This window comes from Psammomys obesus, unplaced genomic scaffold, assembly GCF_907164565.1.
Source record: "Psammomys obesus unplaced genomic scaffold, mPsaObe1.curated_primary_1811, whole genome shotgun sequence".
Taxonomy (NCBI): Eukaryota; Metazoa; Chordata; class Mammalia; order Rodentia; family Muridae; genus Psammomys; species Psammomys obesus.
In genome coordinates, this window is record NW_026596109.1 from 6,157,651 (window position 1) to 6,181,081 (window position 23,431).

The 23,431-nt window shown below is 42.4% G+C and overlaps 1 protein-coding gene across 2 annotated transcripts in view; it reads right to left on the minus strand.

The window, feature by feature from the left end:
* Positions 1–1,443: 1,443 nt before the first annotated feature.
* Positions 1,444–23,431, minus strand: part of Slc35d1 (solute carrier family 35 member D1) — a 40,971-nt gene continuing 18,983 nt past the window's right edge. For both annotated transcript variants that reach the window (XM_055628965.1, XM_055628964.1), the window contains 4 exons: positions 20,903–20,970; positions 19,931–20,009; positions 17,478–17,560; positions 1,444–4,358 (listed from right to left, as the gene is read on the minus strand). In XM_055628965.1, the coding sequence (XP_055484940.1) occupies positions 4,250–4,358; positions 17,478–17,560; positions 19,931–20,009; positions 20,903–20,970 (339 nt within the window). In that variant the 3' untranslated portion in view covers positions 1,444–4,249. The remainder of the gene's footprint in view (positions 4,359–17,477; positions 17,561–19,930; positions 20,010–20,902; positions 20,971–23,431) is intronic.

Sequence of the window (23,431 nt, forward strand, 5' to 3'; positions counted from 1 at the left end):
TGTTAAAAGATGGCGGCTGCTGTTTTAGAAAACACAATGTAACTGTGCTTGGGCTGTCTGCAAAGTTTCTAATGATTCTGCAAGTGCTCAGCACATGAAACAGCTCAATTCTGTCAGAATGGCCTGGAAGTGAAAAAGTGACACTGGCTTTATGAAAATATATTTTGAAAACCTTTCCTCAAATGGCCTCGCAGTTAAAGTCGTAGCACCCTGCTGTTTGTGTGTTCCCATGCCTGAACATTGTACTTTGGAGAGGAGCATCACTTTCACAGGAGGTAAAGCTGAAAGTCCTTGCAGTCCAAAGTCTTGGGCTCCACAGAGGGTCTGAATCCGGTTGTGACTTGCATGCTGAGCGTTCCCTTCTGAGATATGGTTTTGGTTGAAGAGTGACTCTTCTGTACTAGAACTGGCAGAAAGGTTTCTGCACCAGTGTCAGCTGGTATCTGTGCTAATGTGCCCAACAAGTAGATCATGGAACGGGCAGGAAAAGCAAAACCGGCATTCATTTCAAGTAGTCCTCAGAGAATGCCACTGAAAGCCTACCTGGCCTTGTATTCCCTTATCTTCAACAATATGTCTTTATTTCCTTTCCTACCAGAGAATACTCCCATTTTACTTAGAATCCTCCAAAAACAGCCGTTTTATAACACCATTCTTTTTCCATCCAAATCAGCCATATTTCAAGACATCTCAAGGTGGACACTCGTTCCATCTTATGATAACCCCTAAACTGGCTCCAGGTAAAGCAAGGATGGTGTGTACTGGGACTGTCACAAGGCTGTGAGCACCTGTGCCACCACACAGGAACTCTCAAGGAACAAGAGAGGCATGGGTAAGGACAGGTTCAAAATGCACCCATTGTTAACAAACTGCAGGCTAGCCTTGGTGGCCAGATGAGTTTGACAGCTCAAAAAGAATTTGATTTTCAGAGCCCTGTGGATTTCCGAATTAGGAATTTGTAGTTAACTCCAAATTTTTGCTGACACTAACCTGGTGTTGGTGTATGCATGTAAGGTGGACACGCTGCATTGCATGCTTGCAGTAAGGTAACGATGGTAACTTCTTAGAAGGTACCTTCATGTGGTCCAGCCTCTGTCATGCTTTAATGTACTTCTGTCTCCACTGAGTCTACTTTGCCAAAGTGGCTCTCCTGTTGCGCTCTTTATTTGGGAGTTATGACCTAGTAAAGCTACTTAACACACACAACTTACCAAGCAAGTCACACCCTGAAGACAAGTTAGCATCTCTCTCCTTCCAGTTCATCACAGGCATGTCAAAGACAGTATTACCTGGCAGTCACAGGTAATACTTTTGCAAAGCATTAGTACTGAATAGTGTCCCTACCCCAGGATCAATCGCAAGCCCCTGTATGTACCTTCTTAAGTGTGAGCAGATCCCTAGTTCTCAACTGCTCAATGCAGAAGGAAGAAATTCTAAAACACATTTTCCAGAAAAAGTATTTATTTGACATCATTAAAAAAATATTTAGGCACATGATTTTTCCTGTTTATGTCACCTGATTTACATACCTCAATGCTCAGTACCTCTTAAAAACAGTAAGTTGGTAAGGAAAATCTATATTGAAAAAGACATTGTGAGAGGTGAACGCCTGTAGGCATAGGTCAGTCAACAGCATGAGAAAGGAAATGTGAACAAAATAATCTCTAAAAACATTTCTGTGAGACAATAAAATCTAACCAGTAGATTTCTTTTTTAAAAAAATATTTTCAAAATAAAGTTTAAAAAACCACTAGAGTATCTCTCCATCCCACAGGTGGTCAGTAGGAGTAGAAAGCAGGCTTAGGAAAGCGATGGTGTCAGAGACTGGATGGAGTCCAGGGTGTTTAGCTCCGAGGTGAGTGAGGAAGGCCTGGGAGCCACCTTAGGCTGACAGCTGAGTCTCCATTGAGCCACCATTCTGAAATGCAGCTGTCTCCCACTGAGGTGGAACATAGTTAACATAGTTTTCCCTTTTCAAATGTGTCTTCATAATAATGAAAATAATTTCCTTTTAGAAAAGCAAACTCACAGTGGCTATAATTATACGGAGACTATTTTTGTTTTGTTTTCAAAAAGATCGGGGACAGAGACTATGGCCTCAGCATCTGCAGGTGGAAGCCTGTGCTCCAGAAGCATGTGTGTGCCCTATCTGGCCAGCACTGAAAGAGCACAGTCCGCCATGAGAGGACAACAGGCCTGCTTCTGCTGTGTGCCGAATGCAGTGGGCACTGCACTTTCTCCGTATTTTTCCCCAGGGAAGGAAAAGTCCATTATAGCCTGTTCATGGGAGAAACCAGCAACGCACAGATGTGGGAAAAAAGAGCATCCACGTCAGAGGAGGACTCAGGTAGGCAGTTCTAAGACTTGCATGGCTCATCAGAGCTAAAAGATGATCTAGGGTCCATGTCCTCTGAAATGGAACCTAGTTCTTTCAGGCTGGGCTAAAATCAGTGGCACTCAAAACTGCAGGCAGGTCTTATTCTATTCATTTGTGTCCTTTCAGGTAATCTCAGACCTCGGGCTGAACAAGTATACACATGAGAGTTACAGACTATGTCCTATTTGTCTGCAGGCTTAATAAAGTGCTGGTCGCTATGTCTTTACTCACTATAAGCCCCCAGTAAGGATAGCAAAGGTGCCCAGACCTAGCACCCCTGTGGACCTGTGAAGCAACCAATAAAGAAAAACACTGTGGAGAGCCAGCCTCAGCTTTATGGACTAAAACCTTCCACAGATTTCTGATACAAGATTACAGAAAACTTGCAGATGTGCATTCTTAAAAAATTTATATGCAAGATGGAGCCTCCAGATAAAAAATTTCAAATATAAGGGGGAAAAAAATCAAAACTTTCCTATTCACCATTGAGACACAAAAATACAAGCTGTTTAGGCCAGGAGTCAGCTGCTCACCAGGAACAAGACACAGGTGAGTGTCCTGCCCCTAGCAATTGACTGCTGGCCCAAGAAAACACACCCACTTCCAAAGCCAGTGATGTCTCTTGAGCCATGCCACCCAGCCTTGGCAAACAGGTCAGGCAGGTCAGGCAGTATCCATTCAGCGCTTCTCTCAGAATGAGGAAGCACAGCAGGAGGGTGCAGCTGCAGATGAGAGCTGACCTCACATCATTTAAGGGAGAAGGGACTAGAGTTTGCCAAGGAAAGACCAAGTCCCAACAACACAAAGACACCTGCCTAGCTCTTCCCTCACACTAGTCAGTTAATGTGGGCCCCTGCCTTGTCATGGGGACCTGCAAACAAGAATACAAAGAATAACAACTACATCCACATGATGAAGGCATGGGGAGGAACATGGTAGCCACTTTGACTATCTGTCCCACTGAGAGAAGGGCCAGGCTGAGCCACTGCTGTGCTGGCTTCAAGACTGGAGCTCTTTGATCTCTTATTGTGGGCTCTGGACTCATGGCTGTGGGGAAGAAGGGCAGGTGTTTCTATGGGATTAGAGGGCTGAAGTAACTGGCACACATTAGTTCCAGAGGGCTGAAGTAACTGGCACACATTCCCAGAGTTTTCCAGTTGGACAGAGAATCAAGTTCTCCATCTTACATTCAGTCTATGGCAGGGATGGGTGTTTCAACCACCAACAACTCATCTCTATATCCCAGCACTCAGCACAATGGCCAACAGGTACATTCAATGCATTATACTTGAATGAATAACTGAGTAAATGGCCAGCTTCCTCCACCCTTGCTTGTCTCCTACTGAATAAAAAAGAATCAGACATTCCAAGGCACGCTCTGCTCACCCCACACAATCTAGCCTCATGGGGCCTTTAGTGCCAAAGCCATCACCTTTGGCAAATAAGGTGATACTATGAAGACAATGCAATAAAAAAGGAGGAGGAAAAGTAGGAAGAAGGAGAGAGAGAGAAAGGAGGAAAAAAATGTCAGATCCTCAGCCGCATTTCCAGCTGCACTATCTGCAGAGGCAGCCCGCTGAAAGGCAGCTCTAGCTGGAACACATTGTATATACTGTCAGAGTCACCTGGATAGCAACAGAGTAAAAGATTTCAAAACACTGATGCTTCACTGTCAAAGAAGAAAAATAAATTAAAACCCACCCAGTACATTTTCCAGTCTGATATAAATTAATTCAAACATAGTTAACATACAGTCAATACATTTTCAAAGGCAGCAATCAACCCTAGGGTCGTACAATTGCAAAGGAGTATTACTCCCCACAATTAGGACGCCTCAGTGTCTTCAGGGTCCGTGGAGCTGGTGCCATTGGGTCAAACTGCTCCTTTCCCCTTAGTGTCCAGCTTGTTACTGGCCTCTGACTGTTTGCTCAGCTGCTCTTCGGTGAAAGTGATGTAAGAATACACCAGGCTTCCAGCAATACTGCAAAAACAGAGTCATCATGAGGGAGGGGGAAAATGAAGGAAGGAATGAGTCATCACCCTTGTAATGGGGAAAGTCTGATAAAAGTTAGCTGTCCTGAAGTGAGAAAATACTAAATGCTGACAATGGGAAACTATACATTCATTAAAATACTACATAAGTGAAACAGGCAGTGACATCTTAAATGGCAAAGACTGCACAAAGCATTGAATGTTGGCTACTTCTATATGAATTAAATAAGCATGAGTACATACTTCACCTTGTAACAGAAGAGAGAAAAATCTGGGACACACTGAGAACATTCACCGTGATTACGCCTGGCTGCCATGTCAGGTGGCTCCTTTCCAGTTAGAAGAAGCTAGGGAATAACCCTCACCTGAGCTCTTGGCCCAGGGAAGTTGGTGGCAGCCATGCTGCACCTGTTCATATACCATACTCTAGACTGAATTCATGGAGACAAGCATCTCTGTTCATTCTCTGTGAGGACTGCAAACCTTCCCGCCTCTCAAACTAGACGGTAAACTGGGTCCACAGACCCAGCATCCCTGTCTGACTCTTCACAGAGTCTGCCAGCACTCATTCTACTGGGTCAACTGGTCAGCTGAGAGCCAGGGTTGGGCTCTCCCCTTAAATTTTTCTTGCTCTGAATCTGGACCCATTTTTGGCCTGACCACAAAGCTCTTCAACATGTTGCTCATTTAAAATTCATTCTGTTTCCTCTGAGCTTTAATGTTCCAGCCCCAAACCTGTACTTGGTCTTTGCTACTCTGTGGGTTCTCTTTTTCCTACCTTTTATTCCCACCCTCCTTCCCCCCCAGTTTTACCCCCTAACACTAGATAGGAGTAAAACGAGGATAGAGGGGAGAGCAGAATTAGGAAAATCTCTGAATCTCATTTCTATCGTTTTGTTTCTTCTTTGACCATAGCTACTAGCAAACTGCAACCAACCTTCCTAAATGAACAACACCCACCTACCTATTGGGGCTTTAGCGTTTATATACCCTCTGAAAAGTTCCCAGAATTCCAAATGTCACACAATTGCAGAAACTACCTACAGCTGGCAAAACCATGCCTCTGCTAGAGCACGAGGCAAATCACAGTCAGCTGATGCAGACAGTCCGAAGCAGCCCCATATCCTCACACTTGGGATTAAAATGATAACACATTCTAATAATATTTCTGTGTTTTTAAAGAAACTAAAATTCCAGAATTGTCACTACCTAGGCCAGCCACAGAACAGTGGGAACCACCAACCTCAGGCTCCCATGAGGAAGGAACTGGAACTAGGAGCTAGCTTACCCCTGGCCACTCTCTGAGTCCCCCATTCACACCATACAGAAAGCTTCCTCTAACCTTCCTAGCAGAATTCCCATGGACACTTGTTAAAGTGCTCCACCCACCGGTGTGCCTGCATTTTCTTTCATCTCCTGTTATTTTAATACTCTTCTAAGGTGCTCCATCCCTGCAAGGTGCCCATTTTACAGACGAGGAAATGGAGTCCTAAGCTGTAAGAAATTTGCTCCGAATCAGGGTGCCAGGCCAGTCTGTCTCCACTGCAGCAGCTGCCTCTGCACTTGACACAGCAGCTCTCTGTCCTTCACTGTCCTCATCAGCGTGTGACTGTCCCTACCCTTATTCTTTCAGCTCCATAAAGTGCCCTATACAGGAGCTTGCACTCTGTGGTAATGGAACTTTTACCACTGTTTATCACTAACTCCCAACCAGAGCGCCTCTGGCTGCTCCCCTCCCTTCACCTGGTGGCCCTTCCATCCTGTTGTTGAATCTGATCTGCCTCTTCTGGGAAGTTTCTGCTTTCCAGTGTTCTGGTTCTGGCAGATAAGTCCCTCACAGCTTGACTAGGACCAAGCCGTTGTGCCTAAGGCACATGAACATCTCCCCATGGCAGTCAGTCTGCTTTGCTCCAAACCCACCCGGACCCAAAACCTTTTTTTTTTCATCCCATTTTTCTCCTAGTCACACCCCACATGACAACCAAAAACAATGCTCTCACTTTTTCTGTCACTGAGCCCCTTTCATCTGGACAAAAACACCAGGAAGTGCAGGCTTAAAGCATGGCAGGCTTTTGCATGTCCCCAGACCCTATTCTATCCTGGTGTAATAAAACAATCCTGGACCAGAGTTGGCTCTTGGTCCAAATCCTGAATATACCCCTACCTCCAAAACCCCAGAAAAATTAATCTTTCTGAACATCATTCTGTACCAAATATGAATGCTATTGTGCATCTAGGCCTATCTGGAAGATTAAATGAGATTGCATGCACTGAGAATATAATCATGGCCTAGGGTTGTAACTCAGTGGCAGAGTACTTGCCCAGAAAAGCAAGATTTTGTGTTTGATCACACTGGGAAAAAAAAAAAAAAGTAAAGTCTATGTTAATATATATATATATTTAGAGAGAGAGAGAGAGAGAGAGCACTATAACAGTGAGCAGGAGGGGACCAATGTGCTCAACTTTACTTATGAAGCATCAGCACATGGCAGCATGGTCACAAGTACCTTAGCCCACTCCATGCTATAAAACAGACAGCATGTGAGGAACAAATATCTACTTCTCCCAGTTCTGGAACTGGGCAGTGCAGAGTGAAGGTGGAATGTCTATGTGACAGGGAGCCTTCTCACTGGCACCATGAATGAAGGAGGCAGCGAAGGGTCACCTCTTTGCTAGGGACACTGATCTCAAAGAGCTTCATCTCCAAATTCTACCCACACCAAAGCCTTCTTTGAAAACTCTGACCTGGGAGTCATATCTAGAACATGAACACTGGAGGAACAAAGCATTCAGTCCACAACAAGGCATGATGGAAAATTGCAGCAACCTGTTCAAAAGAGCCTTCAGTTCTTCCACCCTGTCTCAATCATCACCAAATTTTGTATTTATAGAAATGACGACTCATGAATCGCCTGATGAGAACTAAATATCCTCAATAACATGCATATACATATTAAAAACAAGAACTAATCATTGCACAAGCAGAGTATTACTAATTCAGAGGCCTGCTGTGGTAGACACAGTTGGGAGATGAGGATGAAGATGGGGATGGGGAAGGAGCAGGAGCAGAAGGAGTAGCAGCCACACTTCCTCACAGACAAAGGGGTCTGCTTAGATTACTACAGTCTAGCCTGAAACTACCACCCACTTCTGAAGCTATGGAAATCTGCTGAAACTACAGTGTCTGGATGATACACCTGATCACACAGCCCATGTCTTCTGGATTTGCAACATGCTAGGAGTGGAGCTCAGTGGGTACACTATAGAATCATGTAATGGAATTAGTTCCATAGAACCATACAATAAATTACACACTTAAGCTATACAACAGGGTCATAAATAACCTCAAAAGGTTAAGAGCTTGCAGTAGCCAATCAGTAGGGGTAAAAGTCAAATGCGAAGGCCTGACAAATACCCTTTCTTTTATGAAACCTCCCAAGCAAATTCTGGCAGGGCACAGTTTCTAGAAACAGCACCTGAATTGCTGGTGACTGTCTGCATAGCTACTTCATAACAGCCTTGCAAGCTCTTCACCAGACAGTCTAAAGATGCCTGGTCATTGCCGGGAATTACCACCAAAGTGCTCCATGCTGCCCCAACTGCAGAACAATCTCTACATGAATGCCCACCAGCGGCACAATCACTCCACACTTCCTCCCTTCCTTCAGGCTAATCTCCAAACAGTGGCCAAATGGATCCTTGGCTAAAACCAAGCCACATGTCACTGCACTCAAACTCCACCAATATCCTTCCCTCTCCCAAAAATAATTTTGTAATGACCAAAAAGTCCTCCCTAACCTATTCCTCTAACTGAATGGCATCTCCTTTCACTACTCGTCTCTGCCATGCAGGCCTCCTGGCTCTGGAACATTCCAGACTTCCTTGCACTTCAAGACCATTTGCTTTCTCCTCTCTCTGAAATCAGGGGCTCACTCCCTCAATGACTGGTTTGAACATAAATGCAGCCCACAGTCCTTCCTAGCCAGCTTTTTCCTGCCTTGTTTTTTCATCACTCTTCTCTCCATCCAACAGAGCAAGTATCTCTACAATGAGCAAAGCTCCACAAATCAAGGCTGCTGGTGCCTTCAAGAAGCTCTTGCCAGCTGCCACAGCCAGGCTCTGAGCATACATTTGTTTATAAGTCTCCCTAGCCAGATCATACCCTCCTGAAGAGGAAATTCCCCTCTGCCTTTGTCTCGTCCGAGTGAGTGCCTGTTTTAGTCTAAGGAGCAAATGGATTCAAGAGCTTACTCTACCTTACCTACCCAGGGGTTAGAAGAACAGAGACAACAGTATGACAGAAGGCAGGCAAGGAGATCAGAATGCACAAAGCTAGCTTCTGCCAGGTATCTGTTCATGTCCTACCTATATTAAGTGTTGGTCTTTGCACACACTTCAAAAATAGAAGTGTATTAGTCACAGAAGTCTGGCTCGGGTATGAACCATTCCATCTGCCTAAGAGTTTTGGGAAACTGCCCAGGAATAAATTTAGAAGGGGGGTGGGGAACACCTAGAAGATTCCCAAACCGTTGAGATGTTTGTGGCACTCACAGCCTCAACAAGGATATCACTAGCTGTATTTGCTAACATGTCAGATAAATGCCACTTCTAGATCAGAATTCTGGTGAGGTCCCATGCGCACATACTGGTTCTGAACAGAACAGTTAAGGGAGAAAGGAGGCAAGCCTGAATACCTGTTAGGCATCTCCTCCTATTACTTGGGGCTACTGTTGATGGAGAGGTTTCTAAGACACTAAGGGACAGTGTTTGCTTATGTTGTTCACATAAGTAACCTGGATACTTAAGACAGAAGCACTTCCATCATTTTCTCTCTTATAGCTGCCCCCCTTTTCCTTCTTTCTTTAAGAAAAATTTTAGATATGAGTAGACTCCCACTAGAACTAGGAGAGCATACTTTAGGACATTTTCCAAGCCTGTGGGAAATTCCTACAAATTTCCAAATCTCCTACAAGTGACCATGCTACTGGACACTCTAGGCTGATTCAAGCCACTGAAGAGCAGAAATAAGCAGGGCAGACAACTTGATTCGAAAGGCCACATGTTAAAGATGAGAAGCTAAGGTCACCAAGGGAACAGTATATAACTGGAAGCAGCAGCAGAAGAAGAACATAAACAGGATTTTGCTGTATTTCATATTTCAGCTCTCCCCTCTTCCCACTAAGATACTATCAAAGAGCTAGCTGGCTTCCCTTATTCAAAAGTACAAGTACTCTAATGAGAAACCATTATATAACCATAAACAGCCTGGCAGGTATGACCTCAGCATTCACTAAAGGAATACAAATATGCCCTTCTCTTACTGCAAATGAGAACTACCAAATAAAGGAAACATTGGGCTCTTACTTTAGAATACTGGACCAGAAGAATCTACAAGAAGGGAACTACTTAGGAGAAACAGCCTAGTAGCAAAATCCACACACAATTTTAAAAAGAGAAGCACAGGGTCCAAATGAGATCACAAAAGATCCATGTGCTAGGCAAAAGTCACTAGAACAATGTCCTGGGAAGGAAATCTACAGCTGGACCACATCTGATCCCAGAGTCTGCCGAGTCTGGTCTGGCCACATGACCTATAGTAAAATGGCTTTTATCACCCCTCCCCCAAAGGCCTCAGGGTTACATAGCTGGAAGACATATTGACATATTAACTATAGAAATAGAGTACTATACTCATCTACTGTCTATCACTAAATCAACGTTCTGAGGTTAAGAATATGGACATGGAAGAGGCACTGCAAACCAGCCACTCGGCAGCTAGACAAGGAGGGTGTGGAGAGCTGCTTGTTTGTCAGGCTGCTTTGTTACCGAGTTTTCAGTGAGAAACATGTTTTCACCCTGCCTTCACCTGGAGGCAGAGATAAGCAGGATGATTTGCCAAGTTACTTCCCTTTGGTTTGTGTGAGGATCACCAAACAGGTGGTCAAGGTAGACAAGTTTGACTTTTTGATGACTCCCTTCATTGTACCCAGGTGCTCTGCTCTGACTAAGGAAAAGGTATTGAAAAAATAAGCCAGGTGTGATAGTTTCTACTGGCAGCCCTCTCAAACTGATCTCCTGTGCAGTGTTTTTTTTTTTTTTTTTTTTTTTTTTTTAATTTTCTTTCATTCCTCACTCGCCACTCAGGAATTGTTGGACTCTGCCAGCAGACTCCAGTAGAGGGGCAAGCTCCGGAGACTCTCTGTGAAGTGGGCTATTCACAGGAACCACTACAAAGAACAGGGCCTTTCATTGCTGCATAAATCATGTATGAAAATATTGGCAGGGTTTTGCTGTTACCACTTTGGCTGAATGCCTCTTATGGGCGAGGAACAATATTTACTGGAATAAATAATATAAGCGATTTTCTGTACTCAAAAGCTGGTAATCTCTGTGGCAATGAACATACATGTGACCCATGAGGCTATATTAACTTATTCACTTATTTTCTGAATATGTGAGTTAGACTCTGACCCTCTGGGTTACAGTCCTTGAGCCATGACTTACTTGTATGGCACTGGCTCACTGTAGACCCCTCTTCTATGAGGGGCTAGGCCTGTCAGAGAGAAACAGGCTCTGCCTTCAAAATGCATTCAGGTTCCTTTCTCTAGCTCTCAGCCTGCCTCCCTTATAGCGCTAATATAAAAAAGAAAAATAAACAACAAAAACCCACCTATAAAAGAGTGTTATGAGAACATAGGCAAATGACAAAAAGGACTTAATTTTTAATTAAAACAGTGGAGGCAATTGGTTTTATACACACAACACATTAAAAAGCACCTTAATACAGACTTCATTATAATTAAAAATTAATTCAAAATGGGCTTTGTGAAGAATTATGAAGCCTGAAACAAAACCATCTGGAACACAAGAGAAAAACCTTTCAGGACTTGGGTGAGGCAAAGACTTCTCAACAATGAAAGCACCACACACAGAAGAAAATATCACTAATTTGTTCATCAAAATCTAAAAATTTTGTTCTTCAAAACATGCTATTAATAAAAAGGCAAGCCCTAAATTAAAATTCAGAACTCTAAAACCATGAGAAAAAATTTATTTTTCTTTTAGGTTTCCCAGTGTAGCCTTGGCTATCCTGAAACTCACTCTGTAAACCAGGCTGACCCTGAACTCACAGTGATCCACCTGTCTCTGCCTCCCGGGTGCTGGGAATAAAGGTGCACCACCACTGCCTGGCAACCATGTTTTGCAAGTGGTCAAATACGTAACTTGCCACTTCACTGAAGAAAATATGCTGATGGCATGTCAGCACTGAAAAGATGCTCACATCATAACTCTGGGAGAAACAAGGTCACAGTAAGACCATAAGACAGAGCTGGAAGAGGGGCTAAATGGGAAGCAAGACAGGTAGCTCTTAAGGCCAGGATGCAAAGCACCAAGCTCCACACACTGCTGGTCGCTAAGCAAGGCAGACTGGACATTTGGGAAAAAAGAAAAAAGAAAAAAGAAAAAAAACAAAAAAAAAAACAAAAACAGGATGGCAATTTCTTCTCTCTTTCTCTCTCCCTCCCTTCTTCTGCTCTCTCCTCTTTCTCTCCCTCCCTCTCTCTGTCCAGGAAATGTAACCCAGAGCTTCCATATGTGAGGCATGCCCTCTAGCACAGAATCACACCCCAGACCTCAGGTTAAATATGTTACTATACAACCTAGGAAATCTGTTTCTAAGTATTTATTCCAGTGCAGTGAAGACCTATGTTCATACCAAACTTCTAAGCAAATATTTATGAACTTGGATACGGCCCAACTGCTTTCAAATGGTGAGAGATGGCATGCTCAGCAATAAAAGTGTATGAAACACCAATACATGCAAAAACAGCTGGAAAGCATGTGAAAGAGCCAGACTCAAAAGTAAAATACAACACATACCATTCATGTGACATTCTGGGAGCTATGTGTTCAGAAAGATCTCTGACAGAATCAGAGGGAAATAGAAGTGGCCATATAAAAAAAGGTAACACAGGTTAAATGAACTTGTCAAAATTCACAGCATTAAACACTGGAAACAGTTAATTATTATATTTAATTATTTAATCACTTTTTTTGTTTTGTTTTTTTAGTGACAAAAAACAATACGTTCCAGAGAGTCCAAGAATTGTATCCTGGGTGTCTGTGAGACTATGTCATCATTATCCAGAAGGCAACATTCTTTAGGCCTGAGCCATGGGCCAGAGCCCTTTGACACACAGGAGCAAGCTGTCTTCTCTGCTGCTTCCCTGCCCTCCCTGCTGCTTCTCTTTCGGGAGGGGACCCTAGGCTGAACACAGAGAAACTGGACACTGGAAAAAAGTGTGTGTGCAAGATGCAGACAGGCTCTCACTTGTATGGTAAGGAAAACATGAACACCTCCCTAAGTCACAGAATCCAGGCTCAGTGGCATCTGAAAAGCCACTAAGCATGCTCCCTGCTCCCTGCACTGAACCAGGCCAGGAGGGGCACATCCAGCTTTGCTCTTGGGTTGGCATTTGAGATAGGGTATCTATCATGTGACCAAGGCTGGCAGTGACTTTTTGTGTAACTGAGGATGATCTTGAACTCCTGTTCCTCATGCTTGCACCCCCACAGCTGCGATACAAATGTGAGCTAGCTAGCCTTTCTTTTTCTTCCATCTATCTATCTATCTATCTATCTATCTATCTATCTATCTATCTATCTATCTATCTATCTATCTATGTGTTGTGGGGGGGTTTCAAGACAGGGTTTCTGTGTAACCCTTGCTGTCCTGAAATTCTCTCTGTAGACCAGGCTGGCCTTAACCTCAGAGATCCACCTGCCTTCTGCCTCCACTGAGATTAAAAGCATGAGCCACTACTGCCCAGCTAAGCCTTTCTATACAATAAAGAAATAAGGTAGGGTAGAAGGGAACCAAATTTGTTCAGGGCTAATCATATATCTTTAAAAATACAGTTCAGTTAGTGGTTTTCTTTAAAGTGTAGTCTATTAAGAACTGACTGAAATAATTTCCAAACAAATGGAATCTATTAAATAGTCCCTGTAGTTTGCTTTTGAATTAAAAAAAAAAAATTAATATCCACAACTTCTGTTGTTACATACTGACCAGTCAAAAAGAACAGCAACCAAAAAAACAAAAACAAAAACAAACAAACAAAAAAAACCCACAGCCCTAGAATAATAAAGACTTTCATTTTAAAATAAAATGTAAAAAACTAAACAATTTATTTTCCTGGCCAAAAGCTGTAATGAAAATAACATTTGAACAGTAGCTGAAATGCCTGGATTTTAACCCTGCTGGGTTCTGTCATTCTAACTCAACAGTAAGTTATTTTTCATCCCACATTAAAAAAAAAGTGTGTGGGGGGGACTCAGAAACATCAACAGCTTACTCAAAGACAAACAGAAGCCAGCATCCACTCCAACTCCAAACAGAGCCTGCCACTCCACACCCCTCAAGAGGCAACCTCCAGGTACCACATAATGGTGATTTGAGAAAATGGCCCAAGTAGGTTCATATCTCTGAATTCTTGGTTCCTACCTGGTGGACTGTTGGGAAGAATTAGGAGGTGTAATCTCATTGGAGTAAGTGTCCTTGTTGAAGGAGATGTGTCTCCAGTGGTGGGCTTTGAGGTTTCAAAAGTCCAGGCCAGGCCCTGTCAGTCAGTCAGTCAGTCAGTCAGTCTGCCTGTCTGTGTCTCTGTCTCTCTCTGCCTGTGGATCAGGATGTAAAAGCTCTAAGCTACTTCTTCAGTACCATGGCTGCCTGCATGAAGCTATGATGATTAATGGATTAAGCCTGTGAAACTGTAAACAAGATCACAATTAAGGGTTTTCTTCACAGCAGTAAAACAGTGACTAAGACAACACATCTTCTACTAATTTCCCCTGCCAACTCCACCCCAAGTGGATGGCAAATAAACATTAGGGGAAAGCCAAAAGAGAGTTGTTAAGCTATTAATATTATTAATCTCCATATTTATTCATAAAGCAAGTAAGAAAAATCATTTTTTATACCTGAAGAAGTGAAAGGTTAGGAAAGTTATGTTTCTTGCTTCTACTTAAAAAGAAGAAAGGCTAGTGAGATGGTTCCGCCAGTAAAAGAACTAGCCCCAGGCCCATGGAAAAGTGGAAGGAAAGGACTAACTCTGGCCTCCCCACATAGATGAACACATATACATGTAAGGAAAAGTAAACATAAAGTGTAAAATAATTCCTACATCCAATGGAGACTAGTTTTTCACCAGGGTATGGTTTCTGGCAATTAAGATGGCCAGGACTGTGGGTAGAGTTGACTCGGAGGAAATGAAAGGAGCTGGGTTTCGCCTAATCATCTAGAGGTGGCAAGTAAGCTACTAAAGAGATAAGACTAACATCAGGACAGAGATCTGGCCCAAAAATAAACTGGATAATTTATAGGCATATAAATAATACTTAAAATCATAAAACTCAAACCCTAGAACTGAAATTAGTCTTCCATACAGTGTCAATCAGCTTTTCAGCAAACGAAGCTAAAAGAAAGGCAGTGACATTGGTGGGGAGCAAAGCCACTATGGAAACCTGTGTGCACAGGCCTGCAAGAGCTACAGTCAGATCCACCAATGACCCAGCTGTTCCTGGGACACATATACCTACATCCTGCTCCAGCAATACTTGCTCATTCATGTTCACTGCCACTCTATTCACAATGGTTAGGACCTGGGATCAGCTTAGATGTCTATTAGCTGATGAATGAATAATGGAAATGTGAATAATATGAATAATGGAGTTATTCAGCTGTAAAGAAGAATGAAGTTATGAAATATGCAGTTAAATAGATGAAACTGGAAACAATATATCAAGTGATGCAACCAGGCACAAAAAACAAACACTGCACAATCTCCTTCATGGGTGGATTCTAGCTTTGAATCTCTTATTTTGTGTGTCCAACTTGCAGCTGTAGAAAGAGGCCATCGGGAGGGGGAAGCCTTAAGTGAGGGGTGGAAAACAACATGAAAATACAGAGCAGGAATACTGAGTATAGCAAAGTTTAAACAAGGAGGGGGGGTGGGAAGAAGAGTTAAGCAAAATGTAGGGTGTATGAAAACCTAAATTGAAACTTACTATCTTGTAGCCAAAATTTAAAAGAGAGAGAATTTGAAGGGAGATTTTTGTATATGACTGGAAAAAGCTGCTCCAAGAAGCCAAGAGTTAATAAACAAAAAGCTCAGAGGTTCCTCCAAAACCATATTAGCTCTTGCCATCCCTTTTAGCTGCTCACCAGAGCTAAACAATAAGATCCTGCTGCTGAAGATACCAGACACCCTGGATGCAAGATACAAACAAATCTAGCAGGAACTGAGCAGGAAGATTCTCTCTGCTGGTTAGCCTCCACAGTCCTAGAAGGTACTATGTGTAGCCAACCGGGGGGAGAAAAAGCATCTATGTTCTTATCAAGCTGTGACTCTGGCAATATAGTAGACCCATCTGCCAAGACTGTCCACCTGCACAATAGTGGCACTAATGTGCATAAGTGTCCTCTCTGGTTGGATTTGAGACCCATTTCACAAGAGGGAATTCATGTTGGTATTGTAAAGCTGGTCAAAAATTCATGGTGAGCAAAACCACAGGGGAGGAGGGCACCTAATACTGTTGTTTAACAAATGAACATAGCATCATGCTGCCTTCTAAATATTTATGTTTGTACTCATAGACAGTGAACAGTATTGAAGTAGAGATTCGTGTCTGTAAACATGATGAGAAGAACTGACTGATGAGTGCCAAGCTCTAAACAAGATATTTATATTATTCCCTCTGAGGCTCAGGGAACACTGCAGAAAAACAAAATAAAAAAAAAAAAAAAAAAAAAAAAAAAACAGGATACAAAGAATGAAAGAGGGCTGGTAAGATGGCTCAGAGGTTAAGAGCATTGGCTGTTCTTCTAAAAGTCCTGAGTTCAATTCCCAGCAACCAGAGGATGGCTCACAACCATCTATAATGAGATCTGGTGTCCTCTTCTAGTGTGTAGGCATATATGTAGACAAAATAAAAAATAAATAAATCTTAAAAAAAAAAGAATGAAAGAGTTGGAAGGTTAAAAGGCTATGAAATGTCATCTCTTCTGGGCAAGACACAGCCAGTACAATTATGAACTCAAAGGCAGCTATGCATGCCTGCACTGGCTCTGAACAAGAATGGGCCCATCAACAGTCAGGGATGGCTGCAGCTCAAGGGGCCCCATCCTATTTGCTATGGATAGATTTGGAGACCTGCGAACCACTGCCCTCATGTCTGTACTCACTGACAACCCACCAGCACAGTGGGTTATCCAGGATATCAACTATGGATAGTTGTAATCTAATGGTCACAGAGATGGCACTGGCAAAATTAAAGAGGTCACAAAATGAAAACAAAGTCATGATCTGGGAAACGGAATAACAGTGATGGGGTAAGGGTTGATAGGAATGAGAGTTAGTAAGGGAATGAGTGAGGACAGAACTCCAGATACATTACATACTTGTAAGAAATTGTCAAATGGCAAAACTGATTTCAAACATTGCTTTTACTTTAGGTGTTTGAATGTTTTGCCTGTATCTATTGCCATGTGCATGTCTGGTGCCTGTGGAGTCCAGAAGACATCAAATCCTCTGGAAGTGGCATTACAGATGGTGCGAGCGACCATATGGGTGCTGGGAATTAAACTTGGTTCCCATGGAAGAGTAGCCAGTGCTCTTAACTGCTAAGACATGTCCGCTACCCAACAAAATTCATATTTTTTAAGAAGCAGTGACATATCTACAATCAGATACTCACAACCGTAATAGAAATGGTATTAGCCCTGAATTTCTTGATAGCATTACCTGCCATCAGGATTAATAAGCAAATGACTGTTCTTTGGCACAATGGAGAGAGGGTTCTACTCTGAATCTTATGCACTGAATATGAAACCATTTCCTTTTGTTTCTTAAAAGACATTAGCTGGAGACATTAAAATACATGACTACATTTTAGGTACTCCAGAAGTTTTTTTTTTGTTTTTTTTTTGTTTTTTTTAGTAACTGAACATATTTACAGGTGAACGAGCAGCCTAACCCTGTAACACAGTTTGAGCACCTAAACCCCTCCTTATCATCACAGTTATATTTGATTCAATATTTTTACTTACCTGATATTTAGGCCAATAAAATTTGTCCATGTGAAAATATAATCTCCACCAAAGACCATCCCGATATAAGTTATTAATATATTCTAAAAAGAAAATGATATATTGTTATCAAGTCTGAGAGCTTTTGAAGTGTGCATGTATGCATGCTCATGAGATTCAAGTACAAAATGAATAAGCACGCAGTACACACAAAGATCTATCATGAGTGCTTTAGGAGCAAGAATTAGGCATCTCTAACAGCCTTTCCCCAGCCCGTTTCTCAAAAGGATAAACACTCTCACCTACATGAAGAATACTACACATTATCAAACTTCCTCTGCCTCCTGGTATGGGCAATATAATTTTTTTCTCCCATTGGGATAATTGTAGACTTGTGAGGAGAGAATAAAGAAAACACATTTTCCTTCTTTTAAAAATGGAAAGGAAGGCCAGGTAGTTGGGGCACACGCCTTTAATCCCAACACTCAACTCTCTTTGAGTTCGAGGCCAGCCTGATCTGCAAAGTAAGTTTCAGGATAGGCAGGGCTACGCAGAGAAACCCTTTAAAAACATCCCCCCTTTAAAAAAATGAAAAAGGAAGACAGAGACTTGACCAACAGAATGTCTTTGAGGTTTCTTCCTTAATAGCTTAAAACTTCCATCTTTCAGTCGTAAAGCAGACAGACTGCTACTAAATGAGTTTTCTGAAAGATTTCATGCAACTGACTTGCTATATCTGGAGCTGCATTCATATCAAACTCCAGTTCCATGATGGGGAACTGGAGATGTTCAGGAATTTTAACCCAGTGCAGTTTCTCATAAGTTTAATGAGTCCTACTCCATTGGGAGTTCGGAGAAAAATCTATAGAGAGCTACGATCTTCCCTCTGCATTCCCTTCCCTCACTTGTAGGCATAAAGTTATTGTGTAATTCAAATGCTGATTCTGTATCCCCCATATCTGCTTGCAATCCTTGTTCTGAGACTCTCCTTTCTCAATGCTGTGCCTCCTCAATTGTCCCCTGATATGCCAATAAAGCAGCCTACAGCCAATTGCTGAGCAGGGAGAGCATAGGGCTGGACTTCCTGCCAGCTAGGGGTGGAGGAGTTACAAGAGGAAGTAGAGGCCTCAGCCACAGGAAAGGTCCAAGAGATTGGAGTAGAGAAAGCTACAGAGTGCAAGTTTCTCTGGGATGTACACTGGAAGGAAACCAAATTAACTTAGAGAGTTAAGAATAAAGTAATAACTGCTCAGTTATTATGCTGTGAAGCTTATTATTAAACAAATATAAATGTGTCTCAATTATTTGTGCGATAGCTGGGTTAAGGGAGGAACTAAGAAACAAACAGCTTTATAAAAATAACTTTAACACTCATTGCTGACTGACAAGGGCATCAGAGGGGCAACTGCCTGACTTTTCCAAAATGATCATAGACCTGCCTCTCTTGATCTGGCCTCTTTCAGAAAGCAAGCCCATTTTGCTAACTGTTGAGGAATCTGGGCATATGGGCATTCTTACAACTGAAAAACTAGAACCATTAAGTCTGATAAAAGAGGTCCCAGGTTTCAGTGAGCTTTAGGTCAATACTCAAGTTAATTTGGCTTTTCTGCTTGAAGACAAATGATTCTTTCTTAAATAAAATGGATCAGAAGAAGAGACATCACTGGAACTGCCAGACCACTTATGGGTGGCTCAGATATAGAAAACCCACCTTGATTAACTTCCAGCTGGCTTCACCTCGCCCCTCCCCCCAAAGGCATCTCTTGGAGTACAATTCTCAGTGGGGGCTAACAGGATGAGTCTATAATTCCGTCAGGAAGCAGTCTACTTCTCTTTCTCTAAAGTAACTAATATGTCTAAATTTTCCCACATTCCCTAGAGCTAAGGCACCTTCAAGTAGAGGCCATACCCTTCCTTAGTTTTTATAAACTGACTTAGAAATTAGCACCACAAGCTAGTGCCAAGCTAGTAAGCCAGAACGTATGAATAAGGCTATGAGACTTAAACTACCAACAGATTCTTGGAAAAAAAAATTATTATTGCTATGTTTATGATAGGGGAAGGATGCATGCACAGTTAGAGGACAATTCTGTGGAGTCAGCTCTCTCCTCCCAGTTTTACATGAATTATAAGACTCAAACTCAGGTCATCAGGCTTATACAATTTTGCTTCTTACCTGCTGAGCCACCTTGTTGGCCTCATAGCCAAATGTTTAATTAAGTCTTTTTTAAAAACAGTTTTTACTTATCTTGGGAGGCACTCATCATACGGTATGCAAATAGAGGTCAGAGGACAACTCACAAGAGTCAGTTCTCACCTATGTGAGTTCTAGAGATTGAACTCATGTCCTCAGACTTGACAGTAAGCATCTTTACCAGCAAAGCCATCTGCTAGGCCCCAGATTTCTAAATTAGAGGAGCAATTTCTAAATAAAGCAGATTCCAGAAAGAAGCAATATTGTTCTTCCATCTCACCTTAATGCAGCCAACTATTGTTGTGGTAAGAGCGGAATTATACTGAGTACAGAGTACCGTAGCATACATCAAGACAAACCTAAGGCAGAGAAGAAATGGGTCTGTTACAGGCTAGAGCTTACTTTCCCACAATCCCTCACTAAGAGAAACAACCAGTGGTAGCCATGAGCATCTGAAAGCTTTCTGAGAAACTGAGAGCTTTCCGTGCCTCTCACAGCTTCTGATTTTTTTTAAACTGTACTCAAGAAAAACGTTGTCTACTTTCTGACTTGGGTGTTTTTTTTCTACTACCAAAACCACAGACATCTCATTCAACATAATACAGGCTCTTTAGAGAACATCCTCTCTGCTAACTCCTGAAAGCCAGGCAGAATACTCAGGGCTCACAGGCATCTGTGATCAGGGCAGTGGCCACTGGGGTAAGGTGACCCCATGGCCAAGGATGAAGGCAATGATGGAAAAAAACAAATGAGAATTTCAGAGGGGATGACAGGTCTGCTCAGCAACTCCCCAACAGCATATGTGATGCACAGATCACTGAGCCTTCTGAAGCACTGTCCTACTGTGAGTATGTGCAGTCATGAGCTGCAACCAAACTGACCAGCTAAGGAAAAGACACCCGGGAAATGCACAGATCATCCCCCACTCTACACAGAAGTCAAGCATCCCCCAAATTGAGATGCCACCACTACTAAGCCACTAACCATGCAAGTTTAGATAACTAAGCTCCAAGCCTGCTTTCTTGTCGATGTCAATGTTGAGGAAAGTGGAATGATGCAAACGGAAATATAACAGCTGTTATCCAACAGTTGGATGGTGGATAAAGATCCGTTTCATGTCTCCGTCTATGTGTGGCTTGGGATGAGTTTAGCAAATTCCCAGGGGACGTGAAGCCACCGGGATCTAGGTGAGACTCTGGAAATGGAATAGGACACTCAGAAACAAGGGAGAAGAATTCCATTAAAGGCTTACCCCATCATGCAGGAGAGAGTGAACTGCAGCAGGAACAGGGTGTCAGCCCAGCCCTCAAACTCCACCACCTGTAACACACAAGAAAGCACTGGACTTCAGAGCACATCCTCCAAACAGCTCTCATTAGCTGACGTCCTTCTGTTCATCTGTCACCTCCCTGCTACACCCTAGCACAGCAATTACCCAGCTTGTTCATGGATTTTTTTTTTGAGATATCATATAGAAATAAAAACTACCAGTATGAAGTAATAATAATAATAATAATAGCAATAATCACTATTACAGACAAAACAAAGACAACTCAACACCCAACATAAACATCCCCTGCTCATCACAATCCAATAAGGGCCCTTATTTCTAGCCCTGGAGACCTCTGAAGTACTTCTGCTAGCATAATATACCTGGCAGAAATGAAGACACTATAAAGGCTGTGCTTTTCAGTGTGACTATTAGACTATTGAAACAATGGCCGGAAAGAAATTGAAATTTGCACAAGGATCTCATGCTGGATATGATTCCCAGCATCCACTAGGCAGCAGCTCACCACTATTCAATCCCAAGGGATATTCAATGCCCTCTCTTCTGGCTGGAGTTCAGTTCCACTAGGACAGCTTTGATGTCCAACAACTTTAAGTGGAGCATTTACAAAGTACAAGCTCTTCTGAGCCTTTCTTCTTCCTCTAGCATAACACTGATTAATCTGGGTCCTGTAAACACTGTCATGCCTGCATCCATAGTGTCAGTTATAACAGCATCCCACCCTGAGAAAATAATACAGACTGTTGAGTCACTACTCAACAGACTTCCATTTGCCCATTATTGGTTCTTAAAAATAAAGCTGCAATGAACCTCTGTGGCCACATTTTTATTTAACCTATGTACCGTGAGATTGATGGTTCATAAAGACTGCCAAATTGTTTTCCAGAAAGTGACTACACAATTTTAGGTCCTCACTAGCACTGTACTCATTGCTCTGCATTCTGACCCACATTTAGAACTGTTTTGTACCAACCTACCAAGCAGTAAACGATTTCTTGTAATCCTAACTTGTATTTCTGACTAACAACTGACTATTTTTAACATGCTTACTTAATATCACTATTTCTTCTTTTATGAAACATCTGCTCACATATTTTGCTGTGTGTGTGTGTGACACATGTATATACCCAGTGCACAGACTGTTCAAGCCTGTTACGTGCACATGTGGCCATGCAGAGGCCAGAGCAAGACCTCAGATGCCATATTCTCACTCTCTGCTTTATTGCTTTGAGACGGGGTCTCTCACTGAACCATGGAAGCTCTGTTTTGGCTAGGCTGCCCAACCGGTGGGTTTTACCTGCCTCTAACCCCCGATGTTGGGGTTTTAGTATACATAGTCTTGCCTGTTTGTTTTGGTTTGTATGTGGATGTTGGTGATTCAAATTCAGGTTCTCATGCTCGCAGAACAGACACTCTCACCCACTAAGCCATCTCCCCAGCTCTTCCAAACTTACATTTACTTATTTTGCCATGTGTTGGCATCAGAAGAAAATGTAGAAAAGCTGGTTCCCTACTGCCACTATGTGGGTTCCAGGGATCTTACCCAGGTCACTGGGTTTGGTGGCAAGTACTGTTACCCTCTACACCATTTCTCTGACCCCTCTAAAATCTTGTCTTCCAATGACTGATCTCTACAAGTTTTTAGGTACATTCGCAGTAAATGTCCTTAACTATACATAATTCACACATAAGCACATGAGCCACCTGTGAATGAAAAGTAATTCGTACCCCATCCCCACGCTCCTTCTCCTTTAGCTCTAAATGTGGCTATACAATTCTGACCCCTTGAGGCACTGTGCTAAGGATGTCTTATTCATGTTTGCCATTGATAAAAGTAAACCAAACCAGTCAAAGTACTGCCTGATATTTATATGGGAGGGGGGGACAGGTCTGCAAAAATCATGCTATTTGTCTCCCACAATACCTGTGTGAGACAGAGAGTAAAGGTCTTATTATCCCCAGGAGACAACACTCAACTAATAGCAGCAGGTCACAAAGCTAATATAGATAGCTCTGAGTTTGCAGACTCCAAGCCCTAAGGCTCTATTTATATGGAACACTAGGTTTTATTCCAGTAGCAAATATTCAAAAGAAAGCAAATAATTCTTCTGGGATTCCTGTCCCCTCCCCTAAATATTTGGTTTGCCTCTGGAGAAAGTTAGTCAGCCTGCGGTTCTGCCTTTAGCAAAATAATAGATCTTTGGCTGTAAAATATGGCAAGAAGCAGCCACTTGAAAAAATAGCTGCAGGATAAATATGGCCCAATCAGTCCCTACAACATGCAAAGGCCTGACCCCTCTGCCACAAGAGGGAGGGAAGGAGGGAGGGAGGGAAGAAAAAAGAGAGAAAGAAAGAGAGAAAGGAAGGAAGGAGAGAGAGAAAGAAAGAAAGAAAGAAAGAGAAAGAAAGGAAAGAAAGAAAAAGAAAGAGGAAGAAAGAAAGAAAGAAAGAAAGAAAGAAAGAAAGAAAGAAAGAAAGAAAGAAAGAAAG